The sequence below is a fragment of the Petaurus breviceps genome, unplaced genomic scaffold, assembly GCF_028583685.1.
Source record: "Petaurus breviceps papuanus isolate PSGF00001 unplaced genomic scaffold, PetGlider_PUasm1.0 171, whole genome shotgun sequence".
Lineage (NCBI taxonomy): Eukaryota > Metazoa > Chordata > Mammalia > Diprotodontia > Petauridae > Petaurus > Petaurus breviceps.
In genome coordinates this window covers 8,369,792-8,397,383 of record NW_027185754.1, presented here as the reverse complement: position 1 = coordinate 8,397,383, position 27,592 = coordinate 8,369,792, and the positions used below count along the sequence as shown (strand labels likewise).

At 40.8% G+C, this 27,592-nt stretch overlaps 1 protein-coding gene across 1 annotated transcript in view; it reads right to left on the bottom strand.

The window, feature by feature from the left end:
- ZNF423 (zinc finger protein 423) overlaps positions 1 to 27,592 on the bottom strand; it is a 438,674-nt gene that overhangs the window by 274,320 nt on the left and 136,762 nt on the right. The window contains exon 3 of the mRNA XM_069082540.1: positions 12,750 to 12,950. Within this exon, the coding sequence (XP_068938641.1) occupies positions 12,750 to 12,950 (201 nt within the window). The remainder of the gene's footprint in view (positions 1 to 12,749; positions 12,951 to 27,592) is intronic.

Sequence of the window (27,592 nt, the reverse complement as noted above, 5' to 3'; positions counted from 1 at the left end):
AGGGCAGACATTTCCCATGGAATATATATGCACTGACCTGATGAGGTCTGTGAAGGAGCAAAGCCCCAAAAATGCTCTTCCAAACTAAATGAAGAGTGGGGTGGCTAGGTGGCACAGTGAATAGAGCACCGGCCCTGGAGTCAGGAGGACCTGAGTTCAAATCTGGCCTTACACACTTAACACAAAAAAATTAGCCGTGTGACCTTGGGCAAGTCACTTAACCCCAATTGCCCTACCTTCCCCCCCAAAAGAAAGCAAAAACCAAAAACTAAATTAAGAGAGTAACAAGTAATTAATTCAATCATCTAACCTCATCAGCTCCCTTTCGGAATAGAAAGGCCTTTAATATTAAAATATATTGAATAAACGAAGGGTGATGCACTTTGTGACTGAAATGCATCTGTGGAATAATAAGAACATTCAACTTTCTGCTGCACAGTGAATGACAGTCCTACTTTCCAGAAGAGCCAGCTAGAACCTCGGTGGTTATTGATGATGATGATGATGATGATGATAGTAACAATGAAAATCCTTTGTTAAATGGTGAGACTGATTAGTACAAGTGTTCATGGGTCTGCTATTTTACTGCATAGGTGACTAGGGGCAAGTTACGTAGCCTGACCTATTCCACCTATATAAGGAAGGGAAGGAGGGAAGGAGGGAAGGACAGAGGGAGGGAGGGAAGGAGGGAGGGAGGAAGGAAGGAAGGGAAGAGAGGGAGGGAGGGAAGGAGAAAGGGAGGAAGGAGAAACAGAAAGATTTATTAAGCAACTACAACAAGCGAAGCATTTAAAAATATTAACTCATTTGATCCTCACAACAACCCTGAGATGTAAGTGCTATCATTTTATAGTTGAGGAAGCTGAAGCCAACTTGACCAGGGTCACACAGCTAATCAGTGTCTAAGGCTGGATTTGAACTCAATTCTTCCTGACTCCTGACCCAGCATACTATTTATTGTGCCACCTAGCTTGTGCATGAAATACATTAATCCTATCAGGTATTTCACCCAGATTCTGTTCCAATGCATGAAAGGCTAGAAGAACCTGAAAAAACCAGCATGATTTTTTTAAATGGTCAAAGTAGCAAATACCCAGCTGTGTGAGGATGACACTTTAGTTTGAAGGTGCTTCAGGGACCTCATAAAATGTTAGAGCTAGGAAAGGACCTTAGAGATCATCTGTTCATGTTTTCTCCCCCAATAAAATATAAATTCCTCAAAGGCAGGAACTTTTTCATTTTTGTTTTTTGTAGCCTCAGTATCTAAAAGGCATTTAATAAATGCTTTCTGGTTGATTAATCTAATCCAGGGGTTCTTAATCTAGGGACCATATACTTCGTTTTATACTCAAGTACAGTTATAGATAATTATATTTCAGCATAATTAGTTTCTTTTATAATCCTATGTGTTTTATGTTATGCCTTTAAAAATATTCTTCTGAGAAAGAGTCTATACACTTTACCAGATGGCCAATGGAGAGCACGAAACAAACAAACAAACAGTTAAGAAGCCCTGGACTAACCCAACCCTTGCATTTGACAGATGAGAAACTGATCCCCAGAGAAGCTTGACCTTGGTAACATCACAGAGACAGTAAGTAGCTAGGGCAGTATTTGAACCGAGGACCTATAACTCCAAAAGCAGTAATCACTCCACAATACCACCGTCTCTCTTGAAGCAGGGGGGGGGGGGGGGGGGGGGGAGATTAGAAATCCTGTGGTTCAAACTGCTTTCATCTGACAGATGAGGAAGGTTGTTGTTCAGTCATTTCAGAGTCCGACTCATCATGACCCCATTTGGGCTTTGGGGGTTTTTTTGGAAGAGATACTACAGTGATTTGTCATTTCCTTCTCTGGCTCATTTGACAGATGAGAAAACTGAGGCAAACAGGGTTAAGTGACTTGCCCAGGGTCACACAGCTAGGAAGTATTTGAGGCTGGATTTGAACTCTGGTCTTTCTGACTCCAGGCCTGGGGCTCTATGGACTGCACCACCTAGCATTTTACAGATAAGGAAACTCAGGCCCAAAGAGGGGAAGTGACTTATCTGAAGTCACACACTTCACTAAGTAGCAAGGCCAGGATGTCAGCTCTCGCCTCCTAAAGCAGTGCTTTTTCTCCTGCTACACATCATACTGACTCTTCAAGAAATGTTGGTTTTGTGTGTGTTATTTTTTTCCCTTGGAAATCAAACCTGAGCTACTGGTTTTCACAAGTTAGCTCGTGCTTTCTATATTGTTAGATTTGTTATCCAATTTCTGCGAGACATATAACTCCAAAAATGTGATACCAGGATTTGCTTTGTGTAATTGAGCCAAGGTGGTGACATTTCATAAATCTGGAGTCTTCAAAGGAGGTTAATGAAACTAGCCTCAGAAAACTAACTCCCCAGCAGATTTACCACCGGAGACCTGGAGCGCTGTTACCCAAAGACGGAATTCTGAACCACATATACTCCACAATCGTGTGACTTTCCAGAAGGCTTTGTAATGGAAAACAATTACTCTCACAAGCAGGCAATTTAGGGAGAGTGTCAACACTCACCCTGCAGGACTCAAGAAAGACACTGACCACCTCCCCCAGTCCTCTGCTCTTCTTCCAAATGGCCACACGCACACATTCACATCCAGGTCTGCCTCACTTTATGAGATGTCAGAATCACAGATTCTCAGAGCCAGCCCAAGCCTTAAGGAGTCAACCAGGCCAACCTATACCACCTGCAACTGACTGCACAAGAACTCATCCAGCCCCTTCCTGAAGACTTCCAGGGAGAGGAAGTCTACTACCTCAGAAAGAGGCCAGTTCTATTGTGGGATAGCTCTCACTCTTGGGAAGTTTTTCATTCTATCCACCTACGTGCAACTTTAGGGCAGCCAGGTGGCAAAGTGGATAGAGCATCAGACCTGGAGTCAAGAAGACCCATCCTCCTGAGTTCAAATCTGGCCTCAGACACTTACTAGCTGTGTGACTCTGGGCAAGTCACTTAATGCTATTTGCCTCAGTTTCCTCATCTGTAAAATGAGCTGGAGAAGGAAATGGCAAACCATTTTTTCCAAGAAAACCCCAAATGAAGTTATGAAGAGTCAAACACAACTGAAATGACTGAACAAATGCAACTTTAAATATAAATCTGCCCCTTTACAACTTCCACCCATGGCTCCTGGTTCTGTTCCCTCAAATATTTTTCATATAATATCAAATATATTTCATATGATAGCCCCTCAAAGTACATGAAGGCAGCTATCATGTAATGTCTTCATCTGTTCAGTCACTTACACATGATATGTGCTCTGCACTTAGTGGGGGATACCTAGGAACTCATAAAATAAGAAAAAAAAACCCTAATCAATCAAGAAGAAGGCAAGTACTCTGTCTCTCCTTGTCTCTGGCATGAGTTTGCATTTCAAGTCCTGGCATGGTATAGTGGAAAGAACAATGAATTTGGAATGAGGGAGCGTAGGTTCAAACACGGACTCATCATTTATTAGCTATGAAACCAGGGACAAGTTAAATAATTTCAAGCTCAATTTCCTCATCATTAAAATGCTGATAATAATACTTTTACTCTCTGCTTCATAGGTCTGTCATGAAGAAAATACATTATAAACACTAAATATTTATCTCAAGGTGAATTATCACGATTTAGACCTTATAAGAAATATGAAGCTAAACAAAAAAAATCTAAGTTTTCCTGGTCCCATATCCACCCTTTTAATAATATTTTTTACATAAACAGAGTGAAATCAAGTCTGTATACCTGAGTCGACACGTCTGGAGTTAGATCTGCTCAGCGGCACAGATGCAGAGCCAGAAAGGAAGAGGTGTGTGGAAGGAGGAAATGGGGGTACAATGCAAGAATGTGGGGTAGTTATCTAGTCCAACCCACCCATTTTATGGATGAAGAAATGAGATCCACTTCCCTGGGCCAAATTAAATGACTTACTTAAGTTCACAAAGATAGTAAGTAGAAGACTCAGCATTCAAACCTAGGTCCCTGACTCTAAAACTAACACACTTGCAACTAGATCATCTTTGTCCTTCTTTTCCAGTCACTAGCTTGGTGCCTGACACATAGTAGGTACTTAATAAATGTTTTTTTTTTTTTGACCAACTGAATGATTGACCCATGTGGAGAAACCCTACACATGAGCTAAGGGTCCCTCACTGCCAAGCTGAAAAGGCTGCCCCTTGGTCCTCTGAAAAAGGCAAGAGCATGTCAGCATTATACAAAGGGAGAGGGGAAATTTGTTACTCTTAAATTACAGAGATGGCCAGGTTAGTGGGAAAGAGTCAGGCTCTGGCCAAGAAGAGACTATTCAAACAGCACCAAACCTAGTAATTAGAGCCCACAGGTCACTTTGGCCACAGCTGTATAAACTAGGTGTGTAATTAACTTTCTCTTCTGGCTCTTGACTCAACATAATTTCACTTTCTCCAGCAAAAGGAGAGTGCTGTTAAGAAGTGTTTTTTGGAAAATACTCCCGTTACAATCAGACAAAAAAGACACTTTAAAAAATTAATTCCTCTGCCCTTTTTTTGTGTGTTGTTATTTCTCTAAGTCCAGCATTCAAGGAATAAATGTTTCCCTGAGCAAGAGAGGGAGACCCTTGTGATACACAAAGAAGAGCTGGCTTTCCCACTATACCTCCATCCCAAACCCACCAGATACATACCTGGAAAAGCTAAAATCCATTTCCATTACACTCACTTCCAAATGGAGCCCTCAGCTAGGAAACACTGCAAGAAAAGACTGTTCTTATACCACCTCCAACCCTCTTGACCCCCAACCCCAAAAGGCAATTTTTGTTACTTTAGGCTGAATTTTGTTACATTAGAGAGCTAGAGGGGGGGAGGGGAGGGGAGTATAAGAAAGTCTAATGTTAGAGCTAGAAATAGTTCGATTCTATAGACATGTAGCTATGATACACAAGAAATTATGACATCCAAATGATGCAGCCACTGGTACTGTCAATGGCCACATTGCAACACTAACACAATCTTATCTCATTAATACAATCTAAAGTGTCTATGTTGGTGTGGGGGGATGTGTACATCTAAACTGCTCACTATATTTAAAGATGACCCCAAATCTCCCAGATGGCAAGGTTGGCTCTCTCTATTCACCAGGCCACTGTGCCTTCATTAGAAAACATGCTCAGATCTCGTTGCAAAGGTGGTGTTTTAGCTACCTTAGAGAACAAGGTAGGACAATTTTCAAGTATTTCAAAAAGTGCTTGTGTGGAAAATCTGGCACATTTTCAAGGTAGGTACAATGATTGTAGTCTTTGCTCTAATGAGAGAAAGTAATAGGGCTAGCCTTGTAGTTAGGAAGATACGGGTTCAGGTCCTGCCTCTGGACCTACTAGCCCAGGTGACCAAGGGGTAATTCTCTTAACCTCTCATTGTCACAGATATCTCTCTAAGACTATAAACCATGGTGAGTTCCCAATGCCCATAACAGGTCTGGACAAAAACACCCCCCCCCCCCAAAAAAAAAAAAGATTGTTTTAAAGGGCTTTAAAACTTTGTAACTTAAACTAGGCTAACAAGCTATTGCCAAAATAGAGGTCCCTAGGGGACCTACTTAAATGAATAGGTTACAAATTATTGGTAATTAGCCTAGTAAATGTATGTAAACATCTGAGATCATTTAGGAAAATCACTATACCTGAACAGAAAGTGCCTCAGGCTTTCTTCTTAAGCATTTTCTAAAGTAATTGAAAATAGGCTATCCTCTGAGGTAGCTTAAACATTCCCTCTGCAACCCTGTTCACTCTTTAAAAAAAAAAAAAACTAAGGAAACTCCCCCTTTCTGAATTGTGCACAGGCAAATTTCAGCCCAGGTCCTTTTACCCAGTTCTGAATTAATATGTCAAGTCAGACCCATCAGGTCTAGGGTTTCATTTACGTAGGCAATAAAAGATGCCAATGTTCTACAATTTATATTGTCTAAGGTGCTAAAAGTTAATGACTTGCTCAGGATCACCAAGACTGTATGTATCAGAGACAGGATTTTAATACTGGTCTTCCTTACTGCAAAGCAGACTCTATCAACTACACTGTTCTGCTTCTCAAGGCAAGAATTAGACAAATGTAACTTTAACAGATTTACAATTTCATATATAATCATCTTTTTTTATTAATCTACTATGCAATGAAAATGCTTGTTTTAGTTCAGAAATTAAACAAAACATTTTAAAGGAGATTTAATGTAACTTACAATTAGGACAGAAATCTGATTCTATGACACGTGTCTAGAAATAACAGTCTACGTTGTTGTTTAGTCATGTCCAACTCTTCATGACGCCGTGGGCTTTCTTGTCAAAGATACTGGAGTGGTTATCTCCTCCAGTGTATCACCACTTTATAGATGAGGAACTGAGGCAAATAGAGGTTAAGTGACTTGTCCAGGGTCACACAGCTAGTATCTAAAGTCAAATTTGAACTCAGATAGAGATCTCTGACTCTAGGCCAGTGCTCTATCCACTGTATCACCGAGCTGTGTGCCTAGAGATATTCCATTCTAAATAAATGTCAAAGAATGATGAACCCTCACTTTCTTTTTTTTGCAATCGGGGTTAAGTAACTTGCTCAAGGTTACACGACCAGTTATTTCTGAGTGTGGTGCTGAGTATCTGAGCCTGGATTTGATTCAGGTAATCCCGACACTGGAGCCGGTGCTCTTACTCGCTGAGCCACCTGGCCGCCCCTAAGCAATTGGGGTTAAGTAACTTGCTCAAGGTTACACGGCCAGGTGTTTCTGGGTGGGTGCTAAGTGTCTGAGCCCAGGATTCGATCTCCAGGTCAGTCTGACACTAGAGCCAGTGCTCTTACTTGCTGTGCTACCTGGCCGCCCCAAACCCTCACTTTCTTAAGATATCCAACTAATACAGGATCTTAGTTAGAGGCTATTTAGTCTAACCTCTCATTTTAAAGATGAAGAAAAGAAAACCTGAAGAGAGGTGATAATAACTTGCCTAAGTGATTTAGCAGCAAAGTCAAAATTAGAACCCACACATAATACCGTTAACAAGATGATGTTTTTGTTACGTAATTATTACATCAAGATCTGTGACTTAATCAGTGGAAGACTGAAGTAGACCCCAACCCATTTATAACATATAGTGTTAGTCATAGGGAATGACCAAAAGCTCGGAGAGCTTGAGTGCCCCACCCACAGCTCATAAGTATCAGACATGGAATTGAACCCAAATCCTCCCAAGTCTAAGACCAGCACTCAATATACTATGCCATGTCACCTCTCACAGAATTATTATATAGCATTGAATTAATCGATAATTGCATTGTTGGTATGTTGTTAATATAATTATTAATACAGTTGACAGGCAGGGTTGTCCAGGAGAACCACAAAAATCATGGATCCCTGGATCTATGGAAAACTGGGTTCAAGTGCCTTCTCTGCCACAGACTAGTTGAATGACTCTGGGCAAGTCACTTACCGTCTTAGTGCCCTAGGCAATTCTAAGACCAGATATTGTCTCAGCTACATTTGGAGAGAGAATTTCTTCACTGGTGAGTTCCCAGTACTAAAGAGTTCATAGGTCCGGCCTCTATCTCCATCCCATATTATTAATAACAACAACCTAGAATTAATACATAACAATGGTTCATATTTCTATAGTGCCTTAAAGTTTAAAAAGCACTTCCTTCAACATGAAGTAGGATATTTCCAAATCATTTGAGCATCATTTTCCAAATAAGAAAGCTGAGGCCTGAGCAGATGGCTCGAGGCCACACAACTATTAAAGATCAGGGCCGGGATTCACACCCAGGCCTCCAGTATTTAGCATAGTACATACCTCAGTCTACAAACAAATAGGCATTATTGTTAGCATTCTCTTTCAAGGCAAGCTTGGTGACTGTTTAGTGATTTCTTAGGAAAGCAAGTAACCAATGCCCAAGGAAGATAAGGAGTAGAGAGTTTCACCTTGCTACAACTTACTACAGAAAATTATAGATAGAGCCTCTCCCTGGCTTCTACACAGGCACTTTTTGAAGTACTTGAAAATTGTCCAGTTGTTCTCTAAGGTAGCTAAAACATTGCCTTTGCACTGAGATCTGGACATGTTTTCTAATGAAGGCACAGTCACCTAGTGGATAGAGAGCCAGCCTTGGCATCTAAGAGATTTAGGGTCATCTTTAATGTACACATCTCCCCACCCCAACATATGCACTTTAGATTGTATTAATGAGAGAAGATTGTGTTAGTGTTGCATGTGGCCATTGACAGTAATAATGTCTGCATCGTTTTGATATCATAATCTCTTGTATATGGTAGTTGCTTAATAAATGTCTATAGTATTGAGCTATTTCTAGCCCTAACATTAGAATTTTTTACACTTTTTCTCCCAGCTCTCTTAAAGTAACAAAATTCAGCCTAAAGTAACAAATAATATGATAAGGGAAGATATCTCTGGCTTCTGGTCAGAAAGCACCATCTGGTTAGAAGTGACCAAGTGTTTATAGCAATCCACATTGTCTCCTCCAAAACTTTGAGACTTTCCAAATTTCATTTTCTTTATTTTTTTTGGTTAAATTGTTTCCAGGTGTCCTTCACTCACACTCATGTCACTGATGGAAGCTTATTTCCCACCTACAGGTGGCAAGGTCACCAGGCACATACAGCCAATGGTTTGAGAGAAATAGTCACTGTTCTTTGGGTACAAGGTTGTAAAAGATAAGAGATGGAAGCCTAGGGGGCCAAGGAGACCATATACTACCAAGATGTGCTTTGTATTTCTGGGCAACAAAAAGTAGGTTTTCATTGTCTGAATCGATAATTTTTATATCATTAAGACTTTCTTCTTTGTTAAGAGCATTCACATCCATTATTATCTCATTAGTCCTCAGAAAGACTTTATCAGGTAAATGAGGATTATTATTCCCATTTTGCAGATAAGAATGCTAAGGCTCAGAACAGTGAAATTTCATTCAACGAACATTCAATGACTCATCCAAGGTCACATGCCTACCACATGCATCTGAGATCCTGGTCTTCTGACTCCTAATCCTGTGTATTTTTCCATAACTTCACTCCACCTGGTATCAGACTGGCCAAGGAACTGTTTTTCTCTCCTAAATATGTACTGGTATATCCCAACTGAGGACTTGATGTAAGTTTATGGAAAACAGGACATGCTTCACTCATTAGTGTTCAAAGGACATTTAAATGGTAGTTTAAAGGAGAATCGCTTTGCAAAACTGTGCTAATTCAATTCTGGACCCAAATTACATCGAGTGCCTAGTACATGATGCGGGGGCTACTTGGGCAGTAGGCCTGTGATGATAACAGCCTTTTTAACCAGGAGACACCTGCTCGTGCTGAATCAATTGCCAAGCACATTCCAATCCTGACAATCTTTTGCTGAACTATCCTTCTACTCACCCACAGTTTGAGGGGAAGCAGCCAGCCTGGAGAAGCAGACCTAGATATCTAGTTTGGGAGGGCATGAATGTAAATAGCCAGCATCTATACAGGACTTTAAGGTGTGCAAAGGGTTTTACCTACATTATCTCATTTGAAGTAAAGCCTTCTTCTAAATTAAGACTCACTCAGTAAATTTTTACTGAATGTCTACCGAATCTCCCAGCCCTTTGCCAAACCCTGGCAATAGCTCAAATGATCATAGATTTAGAACTCAGAGGGTCCTTAGACTTTATCTAGCTCAGTCCCCCCATTTTAAATCTGAGTAAACTGAGATAAGAGAGGTTAAGTAACTTGTTCATGGTCATACAACTAATAAGAGTCATTGGCAGAACTCAAACCCAGGTTTTCTTGACTCCAGGGTCAAGCTATTTTATCCTCTAAATCTTTAATTCCTTCAGTCTCTCTAAAAGAAGCGAGGCATTGGCCAGATGTAAAGGAATCTTCAAGTCAATTCAACAAGGGTTTATACAGTACCTACTATGTACAAGATGCCCAGTTAGGGCACTAGGTACAGAATTATAAAGACAAAATTAAAAATGGCTGCTCCCTTCAAGGAACTTATAATCTCCTAGGATGGGGAGGACCAGGAGGGGAAGACCCCTACGTTTACAACATTTTTATTGGCTAAACAAATAGGGAAAAAAAAAAAAAGGGAAAGCTCATACCTAAGAGCACATTATTGGTCTGGTGTAGACCAACCCTGATTTGCTGCAGCTACACACACACACACACACACACACACACACACACACACACACACACTCACCCAACCTTTTGAATTTAAGAATCAAAGACCCAAGGGGAAAAATATCTCTGTGCATCTTCTGTCTGTGTCAAAGAAGCTGCTCCCAGACTAGGTTACACCTTTATTGCGCTGTAATGAATTTCTAAGGGATCCTATTATGCATGGCAGTTTACCTTACTCTGTTGAGGAATTTCTGCCTCCCTTCCAATACTCTCGAGTTTCAGGGCTATCCTAGCTCCAACATCCCCATGGAAGTCATTAGTTAAGTCCTATTATAGCCCTTGGAAAAGTATTGGTAGATACTACCTGTATTGATCAAGACAGCTGGGGGCGACACAAACAATGTTACTTCAGATTCCGGGATGAAATCCGAACTTGTCAATAAGGTAAATGGCAGCAGTGGCGCTGCTAGATTAGTTGGAACAAAAAAAGCTCTGCCTTTCAGTGACACTGACCCAGACGCAAAACAGTTTATCTACCATTTCTCATCTTTGGCAGACAACCCCCCACCGTGGTGCCCCCAAAGCCTGAAAGTCCTTCCTAGGCTTTGTCATATGCCAGTGACAAAGGTCGTGGGGGGGGAGGAAGAATTAGCAGCAGCTGTGAATTATAGAAATTTTTTTAAAGCAGTTTTGCTGCATTCAAGACCTCGAAGTAGGCTAACAAAGTGTTGCCTAATAGAGGTCCTAAAGGGACCTGGTTTAATGAATAGATAAGAATGATTTTTAATTAGGGCATCAATTGCATGGAAATAAATGAACACTTCCTTAAGGGCAGAACAACAGCTTCTTCTCTTAGCTTAACCAGCTCTACCTTTAATCTTATTTATGTTATTTATTTGATTATCAGACCCTTTTCTCAAGCAAGGTATACTGAGCCTCAGAGTCCATAGATCTGCACTCTAGTTCCAGCTCTACCACTAACTAGCTATGTGATCTTAAGATTGGATTAATTTTGTGTGTGTCATGGACCCCTTTAGCAGCCTAGCATATCCAGACCCATTCTCAGAAGAGTTTCTTTTTAATAACTAAAGGAAATGCTAACTATCAGTTAAACATTAGTGAAAATTGAGATTTTTTTCCCCCAATTTAAGATTTCCCAATTTTTTACCCAATTTCATGGATCTCAGGTTAAGAATCCTTGGATAAGATGAAGCCTAAATTCCCACTCAGCTCAAAGAATCATATGATCATGAAGGGAAATACCAGCCCAGCTCTTGTATGAATTACCACGAATGAGAAATTATGAGTATGAATTAATGAGGTTTCTTTTCATTGTTATGAAATGAGGCCCAGTTGGTCTGGAGTTTAAAAAGGCTTCTGGGGACTCATCTCATTTCCCATCTCTCCCATAGCCACAGTGAGGATACTAGTGCCCAGTCAGGAATATGGAGGGCAGGCATAGGGTCATCTGACAAAAAGACTGAACAACCCTCCTCCCTCCCACAAAAAACACCACCACCAGGTGATTTTAAAACTTCAAAGGTAGAGCAGGCAAAGGCTCCGGGACATAAGAACTCATGAAGAGAGAACATTCTGTCATCAAAACTCCAACCTCTGCAAAAAAAATGAAGTCAACTTCAGCAGATTAGAACTGACACTGTCTTGTTTAGACTTCATCATTATAATTTAGGCCTTGGCTACAAAGGTGTAGTTTCAAATGAATAGAGATAGATGCCACCTCAGAGAGTACCCCTACAATGAGCTGCGGAGGCCAATATGTGCTTTGCAAATCTCCTTCTTCCTCTTAAAGAATCAGGTTGCCATATCCACCAATCTCACTGGGCTGGTTTTGTTGATCCTTATGAAATATCAAAGGTATCTCAGCTGTGGCATGAAGAAGGGGGAAAAAATCAGTCTAAAATTATTCCCTTCAACGTATGGGCATATTTAGCCTTCTCCAATGGGGTAGACTAAATAGAGAGAAAGGCAGGGCCGAAGTCTGTGAATGAAGCAAACCCACCACCTGCTTTTCCTACACAGAAAGTGAGCAATGTGGAAGGGAGGATAATCCTTAAGGAAGCATTCATTCATTACAATTTTGCATTTAAAAGGCTTCTGCTTCTGCCTCTCTCCTCTTCTACTAACTGGCCTGATGCTACAGGTTAGCTCTTTCATGGAGTTTCCACATTTAATTTAACTTTGCACTAATAATCCCTTAATTACTATACTTCCAGAAAGAATTTTGGAAGCAAACATATGACTATCTGCACTTGTGTACTCATACACAAACACACACACACACACACACACACACACTCCTCTCTCTCTCTCTCTCTCTCTCTCTCTCTTTCTCTCAATGTGCTATGAAGTTCTAGTTTTTTGGTGGGGGGATCAAACCATAATTACTGTCAGCATGCCAACTGAAAAGCTGTTGCTTTTATTTTTAATTTTATTTAAAACGTGAACACAGGCTACCCAAGGCACCACAATAAAATTACATTAACTGTAAAATTACATTATTAATTCTTTAATCTCACTTGAGGCTTCAAGCTGTTGCTATGTCCAATTACCCATCTAACCACCTGTCAGAATCACGGCGCGGGTTTAACATTACCTCCAGGACAACGGTGGGCCCGGTGATCTGTCAGGTCCGCCAGTGACTCGAAGTCCTGCTGACAGTTATCGCAGGTGTAAATTGACTCATCCTCCATGTCTTCATCTTCCTCATTTCTCTCCTCTTGGCTCGTCACGCTGTTCCTGTCTTCCAGCGCCCGGCTGCCTTTCGTATCGCTCTCCTGCTCCCCTCCTAGGCCACCTGCCAACAGGAAGAATACACTCCACTGTCAGTCACTGTGGTCTAAGGAAAGGTTTTTAAAGGGAATAGCCCCACATTTATTAAGATACATTTAATTACTTTACCTCCTACTTCCCATTATCCTTGACACCTCTCAGTATATTAATCTATGTGTTTTTTATGTCATGCAGTGCAATAATTCTCAACTGTATTCTTTAATTCTTAGTGTGAATCCTCCAGAGATGCTTCCTTATCATCTTCCTTAACATGTGGACAGCATGTGCGTGGTTAGCTCTCAGTTTTGCTGAAACTCGTTAGCATCTCACCACCCCAAACCACATTTTGCTTGCAAACTCAAAAATCTACAAGCATCACTACCATTAAGCATCAAGCCAAGGTAAAACCTATGAAATGTACCCCTTATCCAAACACCCCTCAAATGTCACCTTGTTGAAAGCAGCACACACATGCCTTAGTTTTCCTTATCAAAGTACATCAGAAACCACATTACTTTATCCACAAACAGAGTAATAGACCTATTTTGCTGCACTCCAAGCTCCTGCATGATACAGGGATGACATTATTCCCTGCAACTAGGCTCCAAGGTGGGCATAATGATCTGATGTTTCTGGTAACCGTGGCCATGTAAGATCACGAATGGAAAAAATTAAAACAATAGGAACCAGTTGCCCAAGAGCCATTAAAAACAAAGCCAACAAGCCATATATGGCCATAGCCCTTTAGTCAAGCAATTGCAAAACAAATGGTTAAGGAAAAAATTAAATACTAATACAGAAATGTTGCTATTTACAACAGCAAAAGCCTGCTCGATGATTGGTGAAAAGCTAAAGAAATTGCAGCACATCAGTGCAGGAGAGCTAGGTTGCCATAAATAATGTCAAGGATAAGATGGAAAATGTGGGAAATTTGATATGAAATAAGTCAAAGTGAAAAGGAGAGCTCCAAGAATTGCATGGACAATAAATATGGTTTTATTTCCTAACATGAATACACAATCATAAAGATGGGAAGAAGTTATCATTGCACTCATTTTCCATGGATGCTTGAATGTTGCCACTTCTTTTTCAATTCAAACACTGATGAGGGATAGAATCAAAAGAACCAGCTGCCGTACTAGCAGAACATACATAATATGAGAATCTTGCTCCAAGTCCCCATACCCTAAATTAGCAGTTCAACCTACAGATGATGATGATAATGGTGATGATGATGATGAGAGATAAGATTTATATACTACTTTAAGGTTTATTAATTAGAAGTTTACATCTCACAACAACCCTGTTGTTATTATCCACTTTTTCAGATCAGGAAACTGAGGCCAAAGAACGTTGAGTATATGAGGAAGAACTCCAACCCAGGACTTTCTTAGTACAAGCTCATTGCGCCTCCTCCTTTTTCTCCTCAATGGTAATGATGATAATAAGAAAGACAGTGATAATGATTATGAAGATATTCGTCCAAATATTGCTTTATACTTTTGCAAATTATTTCATATCCATTGTGAATCTCATTTTGTAGACTTTTAGAATCTTGAATACCAAAACTAGATGGAATCTCAAAAGACTGCCCATCTTGGAACCTCCATCTTGAAAGGCATTATTATCCCCATTTTACAAACGAGATCACTAAGATCAACTGTTCAACATCACATCATTAGTGACAGAGTTGGAACAAGAGTTGGTGTCCTGATTCCTAGACCGGCGATGTTTCCACGTCAATTGATCACCATGGGAGCTTGACAAGCTGATTTTTGCTCAATACTTCAATATTTCAAGAATCTTTGATTACATGAATGAAGGTACTCCTTCCCCTGACTCTCTATATACCTGAATAGAGTCTTGAATTGCTGTGGCCAAAAGAAAGGAAAAAAGCATTACCTGGTGGCCAACCTTCTTTGAACTTCTCTGAGATTTGTTAGGTTAGACCTCAGATAACAGACACACCATTTTTTTTCTACCTGAAATCTTTTAAACTTAGCAGGACTTTTCAGAACTTGGGCTTTATTGACAGCCTTTCAAGAACCTATGGACATCTCTCCTGCCCCTCACAAGGAAGCATGGAAGGAAGACTTACATAGAGGAGTTTATATCATATTAGAGATGAAAAGGAATCATCATTGTCTCCCCAAGCCTTGCAAATCAAAATGCACAGTGTCCATTGGTTCCTAGATGAGTCTTCTTCTGGGCCAGGAATTACCATGATTAACTTGGATCAAGAGAGAATTCATTGCTGGGGAGGGGCAATGTGTGAAAGGGCAATGCGTGCTCCCTGGTGCCATCTACATGAAGATGTCTGAGGTAGCATGGAACAGTGATGGGAGCCTCTTTCTGTTAGAACATTATTTCTTGATCTGGGGTTCATGGACCACTAAATGGAGACATTTCCAAAGGTTCATGAACTTGAATGGGAGAAAAATTACATCTTTATTTTAACTAACCTCTAACTGAAATTTCTAATTCCTTCAATTATTTAAAAAAGGTTTTTCTGAGAAAGGCTCCAGTGGCTTCCCCAGACTGCTCAAGGGGTCCAAGACATATAAAAAAGATTAAGACCCTCTTCATTAGATCATCTGAAGCTGATGTCTGGTTCTAAGATTTACTGTCTAGGTGACCATAGACAAGGAAGGTTCTTTGCTTCTCTAAACCTCAGTTTCTCATTCATAACATGGGAATAAAACCACCTTTACTATCTGCTCCAAATGTTGTGAGAAAAGTTTTTGTAAACCTTCAGGTGCTGAGGAAATGGGAGTTACCCTTAGTGGCAGTCTAATTCTATAGAGAGACATCAGAACACAACTACTGAACCAAAAAGATAAGTGATAGCTAGAGTAGGAAAGAGGAGCTAGGTAGTGCAGTGGACAGAGTGTTGCACCTGGAGACAGGAAGACTCCCCTTCCTGAGTGCAAATCTGGCCTCAGACACTTAATAGCTGTGTGACCCTGGGCAAGTTACTTAACCCTATTTGCCTCAGTTTCTTCATCTATAAAATGAGCTGGAGAAGGAAATGGCAAACCACTTCAGTTTGCTAAGAAAGTCCCAAACAGGGGCAGCTAGGTGGCACAATGAATAGAGCACCAGTGCTGGAGTCAGAAGGACCTGAGTTCAAATCCAGCCTCAGACACTTAATACTTACTAGCTGTGTGACTTTGGGTAGGTCACTTAACCCCAAATGCCCTGCCTTCCCCCCTCCAAAAAAGACAAAAACAAAAAAAAAAAACAAAACAGAAAACCCCAAACAGGGTCTCAGAGAGTGAGGTGCATCTGAGTAGGAAAGGACCATAGGCTTAGCACTGAAAGAAATCTTAGATATCTCTTTGTAAATCTTATCCAAGTTCTTCATTTTCCCAGCTTTACACATAAAGAAACTGAGACCCAAAGAGTTCGGTGACTTGTCCAAGGTCATACTAGTACTAATAGCAGAGTTGGGATTTGAACCTAAGTCCTCTGCTGCCCGATCCAGGGTCGTTTTCACTGTAGCACACAGGGCCTCTGGATGTGAAAATGCAGTTGATTCAAGATAGCAAACTACAGCCTATAGACACTTCAATTTAGATGCATAATGCTAGTAGGGTTCTATTACTCCCATCTATAGAAGACACACACTTCCAAGACCCTCTCCCCATCTGGACCCCACGAATGCATATCAGTGCCTATAAAATTCTGCTAGCCTTCCATCCTGCACATGTAGCGTAACCCGCAAGTAGAACAGGACTCCAGCCATAAAAATCAATGTTTCCATTTGCGGTCTATCATAACATCTCTCTCCTTGCCAATTAGGTGATGTACAATTCTAAGGTTATTTTATCATCAGAACACACCAACCCCCCTGCCATGTAGAACTTCCATTAAAAGCTAGGCCAGTACATCCATCTCAGGAAATCTGATCAGTTGCCATCACAATAGCAAGGAATATAAGGCAGGGTAACAAGAAATATCATTCCTGAGTCCTTTGATATTATCAGTCATCTCACAACTAGGGCTATGTAGTAAAGTGACCGTCTCTGAAATTCCAAGTTTACAATCTCTTCCTTTAATAATAAAAAAAAAAATGTTCTGTAGGGGGAAGGGTGTAGGGTACAACCATAATTCTGACTTCATTGACTACCCTGCCTCACCCTATAATAAGTTACGTTCAAGGCTGCCTTGTTTCTGCTTTACTTAACACATAATTTAATCAACATATTTAAATTAGCCCTTCTATTCTTGGATGGTTATTGGCACCACTTTCTACACTTGTCTAATCCTAGACTGGAGCCACAATCCTTACGATGCATTTGATCTCCTTAAATCCAGCACATCCTGTCGAGCTGATAGTTAATAAATCAGAGTGTCAATTCACTGGTTTTATATGGCAAAAGCCCATAAAGTGGTCCAAGAATATAAATCCATTTTAAAGAACTGTCACCTATTCCCTAGGCTCTCTGCTAATGGGAATCAACATGGTCTACAAGACTGGGGTCGAGGCAAAGGGCTGAAAGTGTCCAGTGGGGAAAGGGACAGGGCCTCATCTCAAAGTCACCCAGGAGTCTGTTGAGAGATAGATGGTCCAAATTTCAACTGGTCCCTTTAATAAGTAAAATCAGCCAAAATTTATTGTTAAAAATTCAACTAGGAGTTTGTTTAACCATACTTCTTTCCAACAAGCGAGGATTCTATTGGGGAGAGAACACACAGGGAAATGGCTGTAATTTTTTTAAAAATAGTTTTTAATAAAATTCTTTTACAAACACTCTTTCCTGGCATAGTAAGGTAAGCATATTGAATATAACTTAACCTTCTACTAATGACTCTAAGTTACTCTTATAAACATTTACAGCTGTAAATGCTGATAGTGTAAGACACAGATGGCTGAAGGGGAACTAATCCTAGGAGACCCTATCACAGCTACATATTTGTTTCTTTTTTTCTAAGAATAAAACATATATATGTGCATGTGCGTATATATTATTTTCTCATAAATGACATTCATAAATTTTATATATGTGTACAGATAGATAGATAGATTTAAATGAAACAAAACAATCCCACTAGAAATAGGTGCCAATACTCAGTCATTCCCCTCAACTCCAGCGTTCTCTCCTATCTCAACCTCAAATGATGCCCCCCCAGAAGGCAATGGACAAATAAAAACATGACTCCCCCCATCTATCCTCCCCCCAAAAGGACATTGAGATTTGAAAACTTTAAGAACAATAATACCTCATGGCTACACTTTAGTTTAACTGTCCACATTACCGTCTTCTTTCCAACCTATATTCCCTTGGCTCAGAACAAAGAAGGTTCTAATAGTTAGGTAACAGATGGGGAAAATCTTGATTAGAAAGTGGTACTTGAATTGAACCTTGAATGAAAATAGACAGAGGTGAAGGAGGAATTCATTCCAGGCATGGGGGACAGCCTACACAAAGGCACAAATACAGGAGGTGGAAATGTCATCTATGAGAAACAATGAACAGGCAAATTTGGCCAGAGTGTGAAGAGGAGTAATGTATGAAAAGTCTGGAAACATAGGTTGCAGTCAGATTGTAAACGGTTTCAAAAGCCAAATGGAGGACTTTGTATTCTATCCCAAAGGCAATAGGGAACCACTGGAGTGTTTTAAGCAAGGGAATGACTTGGTCAAATCTCTGCTATAGTACAATCGTTTTGGCAGGAAGATGGGATAGAGAAGGGAGAGACTAGGAGGCTATTGCAATAGTCCAAATGGAAGGTGATGGGGAATTAAAGTAGAGTAGCAGCTGTGGGAGTGGAGAGAACAGATGCAAGAACTACATTGTAGAAGTAGAATCAATGAGAGGATGAGGGACAGGGAAAAGGGGAAGATGCCACTGAGATTGGGAAACTGGGTGACTAGTGGTACTCTCAACAAAAGACTGTTCAATAAGAGAGTTTAGAAGAGGGGTTGTAGAAATAAGTTTTCTTTTGAATGTGATGAATTTGAGATGCCTGTGAGATATCCAGTTGGAAATGGCCAATATTTTAATTATTAAATATTAATGTTAAATATTAAATGGCCAATCATTTAATGATGCTGTTAGAGAATAAGAGAAAGAAAAAGAGAATAGAGCTAGATATATAGAGATGAAAATCATCTGTATATGGATAATTGAACACATGGGAGCTGATGAGATCATCATGAGGGAGAATGTAGGGAGAGAAGTCAGAAGGGTCTTGGGGTTAATTCATAGTTAGGGGGCAGGATCATGGATGATGAACCAGCAAATGAGGCTGAGGAGAGCCAGACAGGTAGAAAAAGCAAGACAGAGTACTGTCCTGAAAATCCAGAGAGAACAGGGAGTATCCAATAGAGTGCAAGGGATCGGCAGCATCAAATGCTGCTGAGATCATGGAGCATGAGGACTGAGAAAAAGACAGCTGAAGTTGGCAGCTGGTGCCCAAGAGGGCAGTTTCTGTTACCCCATGTCTGAATGACTGGAGCAGAGGTCGATGGTAACCCCACCCTGTTCTCCAAAACCTGTCTCCAGCTACAGGCACTGTTCCTAACCATAATGAGAGAGATCATCTATACTGCATTATATGCTACTGCCTCTGAACCTTGATAATAGCCAAGGTAGATTGGAGAATGGCAGAATCAGAAAACATAACAGAGTCCCAGTTGGTCTGGTCTTCCTGCATAACCCTGGACCTAAGCCTATCTCTGGTTCCTGAGTCCTTTCCTGAGTCCCGCCTCATGTTTCCAGTACGGTGACCCCTGGGATTTTTGCTGTCCTTTGGTATCCTGAAATGGCACTGATGTACTCTCTGGTTTCCTGGAAGGGAAACTTGTAGCTTGACAATACCCAGGGGCCAGGCTGTGACAGTTGTCAGGAAAGAAGGACAGGCAGAAAAGTGATCAACAGAACTTAGTCCTCAGGTATTTGACCCATCAGTCAGTCAATGAAAAGCATTTCTTAAACACCTACTATGTGCCATAGGTACTGCAGTGAGTGCTAGAATACAAAGAAAAGCCAAAGACAGTTCCTGCTCTCAAGGAGTTCTCAGTTTAACCATAAATCAGAATGTGACTAAGGACAGAAGTCAATAGGAAGGAAATAAATCACAAGAAGTACTGACACACTAGATGGGGAGGCAGAATGTGTTCCAATCCAGGCTATTTGGGGCGAGGTCCTTTCCCATTTTGGACCCAAGTTTTCCCATCTGTGAAAAATAGAGGACCAAATTATATGACAGAATTGGAAAAATGTTAGAACTAGAAGAAGCCTCAAAGCTTATCTGCTTTGATGATTCTGTGGTCAGAAATTTCCTCCACAATGTCCTTGACAAAGAGTCATTAAGCCTCTGCTCAGGGACGGGGAGTGACAGGAAGACCACTATTTTCCAATGGAAGTCCCTTCCACTTTGGGGCAGCTCTTATTATTAAGAAATTATGAAGTTTTCCCTTTCATTGATCTTTCCAGCTCTATAATCTATGTCTATATATCTAGATTGATACTGAACATCCTATTTTTATTAGTTAACATATTATCAATTATAACTAATATTATATATTTATATATAAATATAAAATATTTTAAATATATAATATAAAAATATAGTTATATATAATTAATTATAATATAATAATAATTAATTGAAAATTAATCTGTCTAAACATTCTAGATTGATACTGAAATATTCTACACCCTAATTTTTCTCATAATCTTTTTCTCTTCTCTTGCCCTATATCCAACATCACCTTAAAGTTCTTCTAAAGATTTTCTTAGGGACGCTTAACTGAGAGCCTGTGTAAAAGAGTAGACTAGGAGGGGCGGCAGGTGGCTCAGCGAGTAAGAGCACCAGCTCCAGTGTCGGGATGACCTGGGGATCAAATTCGGGCTCAGTTGCTTAGCACCACACCCAAAAATAACTGGCCATGTAACCTTGAGCAAGTTACTTAACCCCGATTGCTTTAAAAAAAAAAAAAGAGTAGACTAGGGCTTCACTCCTTATCAATTAATAAACATTTATAAATTACTGCTGTGTAACAGGCACTGCATAGGAGCTATGGATACTACTCTGCAGCGGTTTCTGTCTTCCCAGACCTCATAAGGTATTGTTAATGCTCAATTGCAACATACTAAATCCCATTTCAAAGCATCATTTGGTTATAACACAAGTAGGACTATATCCCACATGCATCAAGTCCCTATGATACTATACAGAATATCTCCCTTATTTATTACCCATGAGAGGGTTCTTACACACTCGTGACATCACCACCCAGATAAGCAGCCAGGTAGCACAGTGGATAGGATATTAGATCTGAAACCAATAAGACCTAAGTTCAAATCCAATCTCAGACATTAATTATGTGATCCTGGGCAAGTCACTTAACTACTGCATGCCTCAGTTTCCCCAACTGTAAATGGGTATCATAACAGTACCTACCTCCCAGGGTTGCTATGAGAATCAAATGAGACAATATTTGTAAAGTGCCTACCACATAGTAGGTGCTTAGCAAACACAGTAGATGTTTGCTTCCTACTTTCCTTCCTTCCTCTAATGGGTAATGAAGACTTGCCCTTTGCCAGCCATGCCCAGTATCAGAGATACAACTAACAGGAATTGTACATGGCGAGAACTTGTGGGTTGGAGAGGAAAAGGAAGCACACCAGTCTAATGGAGGTGTAGAAGTGACAATATGGGAAAGCAAGGGTGATTCCAAGAAGGAAGCAGCGGTGTTCAAGTCAAACAGAAATCCTATGAACAACTGGGAGGTAGCTATTAGAAGCATTATCACTCCCATTTTACAGATGAGGTCATTAAGATTCAAATAAGTGACTTTCTACGTGATCACATGGATGGTAAGTTTTAGAGGTGGGATTTGAACCCAGGACTCATTTGACTTCAAGTAAATATTCTTTTTAATATGTTATACTTTTAACGGAGAAGTTTGGGGTGGGGGAGCTATATGGAAAGAACTGAGGAAGTTGCAGTGGTGAGTAAGATAGCTCATAGGTTAAGAGTATGTTATATAAGTTTTAATGGGCAGCTAAGTGGTGCAGTATCCAGATAGAGCACCAGGCCTGAAGTCAAGAAAACCTGAGTTCAAATTCAGCCTCAAATACTTACTAGGTTAGTGGCCCTGAGCAAGTCATTTAACCCTTTTGCCTCAGTTTCCTCATCTGTAAAATGAGCTAGAGAAGGATACTCCAGTATCTTTGCCAAGAAAATCCCAAATGGGGTCACAAAGATTGGATATGACTGAACACCACCAACAAATGTGAGCTCTACGTATTTTTGTCTAATAGAAATCCTTCTAACCACACCTCCTTTCTATAGCCCTCTCCAGTCACTGCCCAAGATCAATGACACTCACTCCCCACAAAGTATAGAACCCCAGGGCATCTTTGGGAGAAGAGTAACCTTGGCTGAAAGAAAATTTGGAAGGAGTGAAGGGGGAAAAAGTCAGGTGGGTAATTCTTACCTTTTATTTGAAAACCATAGATTTTCTTCCCCACTCAAACACTCATAACTACCTTTTGCTTTTATCAAACTGATTAAATCCCAGAGCTACACCAAATGGAATCAATTTAGCAAACACACTTATTTCCAAGATACCCAGACTAACACAGAGCCAGAGGCAGTTTAGAGAGAAAGCCTGGCTTTGGAGGGGAGAGATCAGTGTGTGTGTGTGTGTGTGTGTGTGTGTGTGTGTGTGTGTGTGTGTGTGTGTGTGTGTGTGTGTGTGTGTGTGTACATACAACAGACTATTTCCTCATTTGTAGAATGAGACGTTGATCTAGACGGCCTCAGAGGTCCCTTCCAGCTCTAGTGCTAAGATACTATGACTAACAAAACAATTATCACAGGTGACTCTCTATTCTAAATCACCTGTCATTCCTCCCCTGTGAAGCAACAGAGACCACCAGAGAAGGCAGGATTGATGACAAAAAAAAAAATCCTGCAACCAACTTTGAAGAGATTTTTAAAATCCCATCTCCAAAGGGTTAAAGGAGTAAGTATTAAGGGACCTTGTGAGCAATAAGGAAATGAACTCTCTTTCTATGAAGAGAACATATAAAACAAAGAGAACAGAGGAGCCCAGGCATACTGAAGGCAAATTAATAGGAGCCAAAGACTAGTGAGCAAGAAATTTCCCACCTTCTAAATTAGAATTCTCCAATTCACCCATTCAAGGCTGATGGGATTCTCTCATTGCTCAGGCTGGCAAACAGAGGAGGGAGGAGTGTACCTACTAAGCAGCTCTTTAAATTCTTGGCATGAGTGCCCCAGACAGTATTTTCCTCAGTAAGAACCAAATTAGAAAACGGAGCACCCAGCTGACTTCGTTACCAGCATGGGGTATTTCCAGAGAGAAGTGGGCAGAGATGAGATTCTCAGAGCCCAGAGGGGACGCATCTTCATGTAACTGGGGCAAAGGCTGGCACCATCTTCCTCCCTGCCAGTCCCCTCTCACACCTTCTTCTCCTAGGGTACCATGTGCCATTCCCCAGTTCAGGCCATAAGAAATTCATCCCCAGTTCACTAGTTCATGGGAGTGGAATAAATATACCTCAATAGTACCCAGTAGAAAGAAAATGTTCATCCTTTTCAAATCCTTGTCCATTCTCTTCTCTGATTCCAATTCTAGCACGCTACTACATCCTATGCTAAGTGGCAAAGGAATGAGGACAAGTGCTATTCAATAAGCAAGAGCTCATAGGATTTATAGCTAGATAGCATCTCAAAGATCTTCTAGTCCAACATTTCCATTTCACAAAGAAACAAACTGAAGCCCAGAGATAGAAAAGGGAATTGATTTAAAGTAACTTGAAGGGAAGGGAGAAAACTAGAACAGAGCAAGCAAAGAGGGAGAGTATCCTCATTTTGTTTCATTTGTGTAGGAGATAGTAAGTAGACCAGTCTGGTTGGAAGAAGTTTTATGTATGAGAATGCTGGGAAAAGATTATGGAGGTAGATCAGGACCTCATTATAAAGAGCTCCGAATGCCAGGCTAAGGCATTCCAACACTTCACAAGACGGCTAGCCATTATCCATCCACCAAGTAAAACATAGACAAGAGTCCAATTTAGCAGAACACCACTCCAATGAGCAGGACCACTTGATACACAATGAATTCCAAGCAAGCTCAGAGCTATGATCAAGAGCAAGGGTTCAGCACTGAGAGGACCACAGATTAACACTGACACACTGTTACCAGGCAACACAGGGGTATACTGCCATAACAAGACAGAAACTGCATTAAAAAAGTCAACCCAAGGTAGCCAATTGAGTTGATAGTGAATTATTGAAATAAGGGACATTGCAAATTAATTCTACGCACACATATATGATAGCTTCCCTCAGTTTATAGGTAGACTCAGAATCAAGGCTTCAGTTCCATTCACTGGGGTCCTGAACAGCAACCTTCATAAGTCACTGAAGGAAAAAATAGCACCTGACCACTAAAAACAACTAAATCTTCCCAGGGAATATGCCATCTTTTGATTTGGGCTATACCTATATACACTAAGCACTGAAGGAAAGGCCAGATGTTTATAAAAAATTTTTCCCTGGAGCATTTTTTAAAATTGAGAATATTTGGCCATCCTAACAGCCCAAACATATCTTACACATTTCCACTGGCAGCACATTCCCATGGGAGATGGTTGGAGGAAACATTCTCACAAAGCACTGATATCCTGCCCACCCCAAGTCAAACACTGGTTTCAGCCACAACTGTGTTTCCACTTGGGACATATTTGCGAGAGAAGGAATTGTCTTTAACCAACCAGTACTATTAGACCTGGTCAGATAGACCTAAACAAAATGTTTGCCAGAGCAGATGTGGATTCAAAGGAAAGAAGTTGCTGTGATTTGGTCTATATGCTTGCCAGAAAACATTAGATACTCTAGTTGAATCTCCACACATTGAAAATGTGCTTTGTTCCAGCCCCAAATTTAGAAATTCAATTATTATTTACCTTAAGGTTTAAGTATTTGCAGTACAATGCATAAAGGTAACATTTTACCCTCATGACCTAAATGATCCAGTTGACAAGTGGTGTCAAAATCAAATAGAAACTGGGGCCACTAAACCCTACTAACACCTAAGGATCCCTGTGGACTGCATATTGACTTAGAAAACTACATGTTGACATCATCTATGTCCTATTGTACTTTTATATATACTGTTAAATAATCCCCAATTACATTTTGATCTGGTTCAGAGGACAAGAGTAGCATGTTTGACATCTCTACCCTAGACAATCAGGCTGTCATCATATCGCATACTTTGTGAACCCCATTGTACTTCCCATTTTAAAGAAGAAATTTTAAGCAAGTTGTCCTGGAAGGCTCCTGCCTTCACACTCACCTGGACAAAAATTCAAAGTCCACCATTAACAAGCAGTCAAATCAGTGCATCTACACGCTGACACATGAACAGGTTTGTTGGCACCCCCCTGTCACCCTCCCACCAAAACCTGCTCTCTATAAATGTTTTGTTCCTATTAATGGCAGCCCCCAGGGTCTGGTCATCCAGACTTGAAACCTCATTATCATCTCTAACTCCTACCCCACTTCCTCACCCCAAACATCCAATCAGTAACCAAGTCCTGACAATTCAATCTCCATAATGTCTCTCCTAACTATCCCTCCATCTCTGCTCCCACTGCAAACACCCTCATTCATGACCTCTTCTTTCTCACCTAGATTACTGAAACTGGGTCCTAATTGTTTTTCTTGCATCCATTCTATTTCCTCTTCAATCCATTCTCCACAACACCACCTAAATTCTGCCATGTCACGCCTATGCCCAAAAACACTCAGCGACTACCAAATGCAGTATAAACTCCTGACTTGACATGAAAGGTCACACTCTAGTCCCAACTTGTCCCCATTTACCTCATCTCACCTTCCAGCCAAACTAAATTTCTCGGACCACCTGATTCTCATCTTGCCCTTTCCCATCTTTGTGCCTTTGCTGACAACACTCCCTACATCTGGAATGGACTATCCTTCTGCCCCCCAACTGTTGAAGTCTACTGCTTTACTCAAGGGAAGGAAGGGGAAGAGAAGAAGCATCTTCTATGTGCCAGACACTGGCTAAGCCTTTACAAACATTATCTAATGTGATCTTCACAGCAGAGCTTTTGCTGTCCCCATTTTACAACTGAGGAAATTAAAGTAAACAGAAAAGTGATTTGCCCAGGGGTCACACCACCAGAAAGTGTCTGAGCCAGATTTGGATTCAGGTCTTCCTTTCTCCACACCTAGCAGTCTATCTACTGTGTCATTTAGCTGCCTCTAGGTCCCAATGAGATGGTTTCACATCCTCCATGAAAGACTTCCCTGAACCCATGAGTAAAAAACTCTTTCACTTTCCTCAAATTTCTCCTTGCCCTTTGTTTAGAACTCTGCTTTGCACCTAAAAATTGTTTGTGTGCATGTTTTTCTTTAAGAACAATCTTTGTCTCTGCAGAGCCTGAAACATTTCCTGGCACACAGCAGGTGCTTCATAATTGCTTGTTAAATGAACAGATGAACCATTGTTTTTCTGCACTGGAGAACAATGTAAATATCATATCTATCTCTGTCTCTGCAAAGCCTGAAATATTTCCTTGCATACAATAGGTGCTTAATAATGGCTTGTTAAATGAATGAATGAATGAACAATAGAGGCAGAAAGAAAGCATATGATCTTGAACTGATTATGAAGATATAGGAATGGGCTTAAGTTTTAATCTCACCGGTTCAATTCATTCTAATTCAAAGAATATTTGTTAAGCACCTACTATGTGCACTGTGTTAGACATTAGGAATATAATAAGGAAAGGAAAATAGTTCTTGACCTCAAATTCTACAGAGGAGAAACAACATGTTTACCAAAAAATAAAATATACACATAATTTATTGGGGAAGGGGAGAACCAGCAACTGGGGGAAACTAAGAAAAGCCTCATGTAGCAGGTGACACAGGAGCTAAATCTCCAATACAGAGAGGGATTCTCAGTCACAAAACATCTCAGAAGAGCGGGTCAGGAGTCACACAAAAATCCTGACAGCTCTTGCTCAAATATGTGGCACTAAGTATCTAACAACATGAAATCAGACTTGAAAGACTGTAAGCAGACTGCAGTTTCCATTCCAGACAGGAACAAAGTTCAGTGGACTATCCCCACCCAGAAACTCTCCCCCCATACACATACAGACACAAGGTCAAGTACCCACAACACATCTGCATACATGTCTGTCGAGGGAGTCAAAGGAATCTTCTTCACATGTAGATAAAGGAAACAGGCCAGATCTCTGCAGGTTTCACTTTAGTTAGTGTCCTGATTCACCTATTCCCATTCCCATCCCAGATGGCTGAAATAGGGCCCTGCACCAGGTGACCTCTCAAAGTTCCTGCTGCCAGGCCTGGCATTATATGCCCATTTCACATTGTCAGCTCCCTTAAGGGCAAGGACCACATCCAGTCTCCTGGTTCTAAATTCATTATATCATAGCATCCCTGCTCCTGACCGAAAGGAAGAGATGAAAGAAAAGGGGGCAATGTGTGGCGGGTGCGCGCAAGGGAGGGGGCAGTGTGAGTGAGATGGGTATAGAATGCCAGGGCAGGCGGCACGTTGTGAGAGAAGTCACCGGAGGCAGGGCCCTTACCACGTTGCGCGGACAGAGGTAGAAGAGCGGAGGGAGG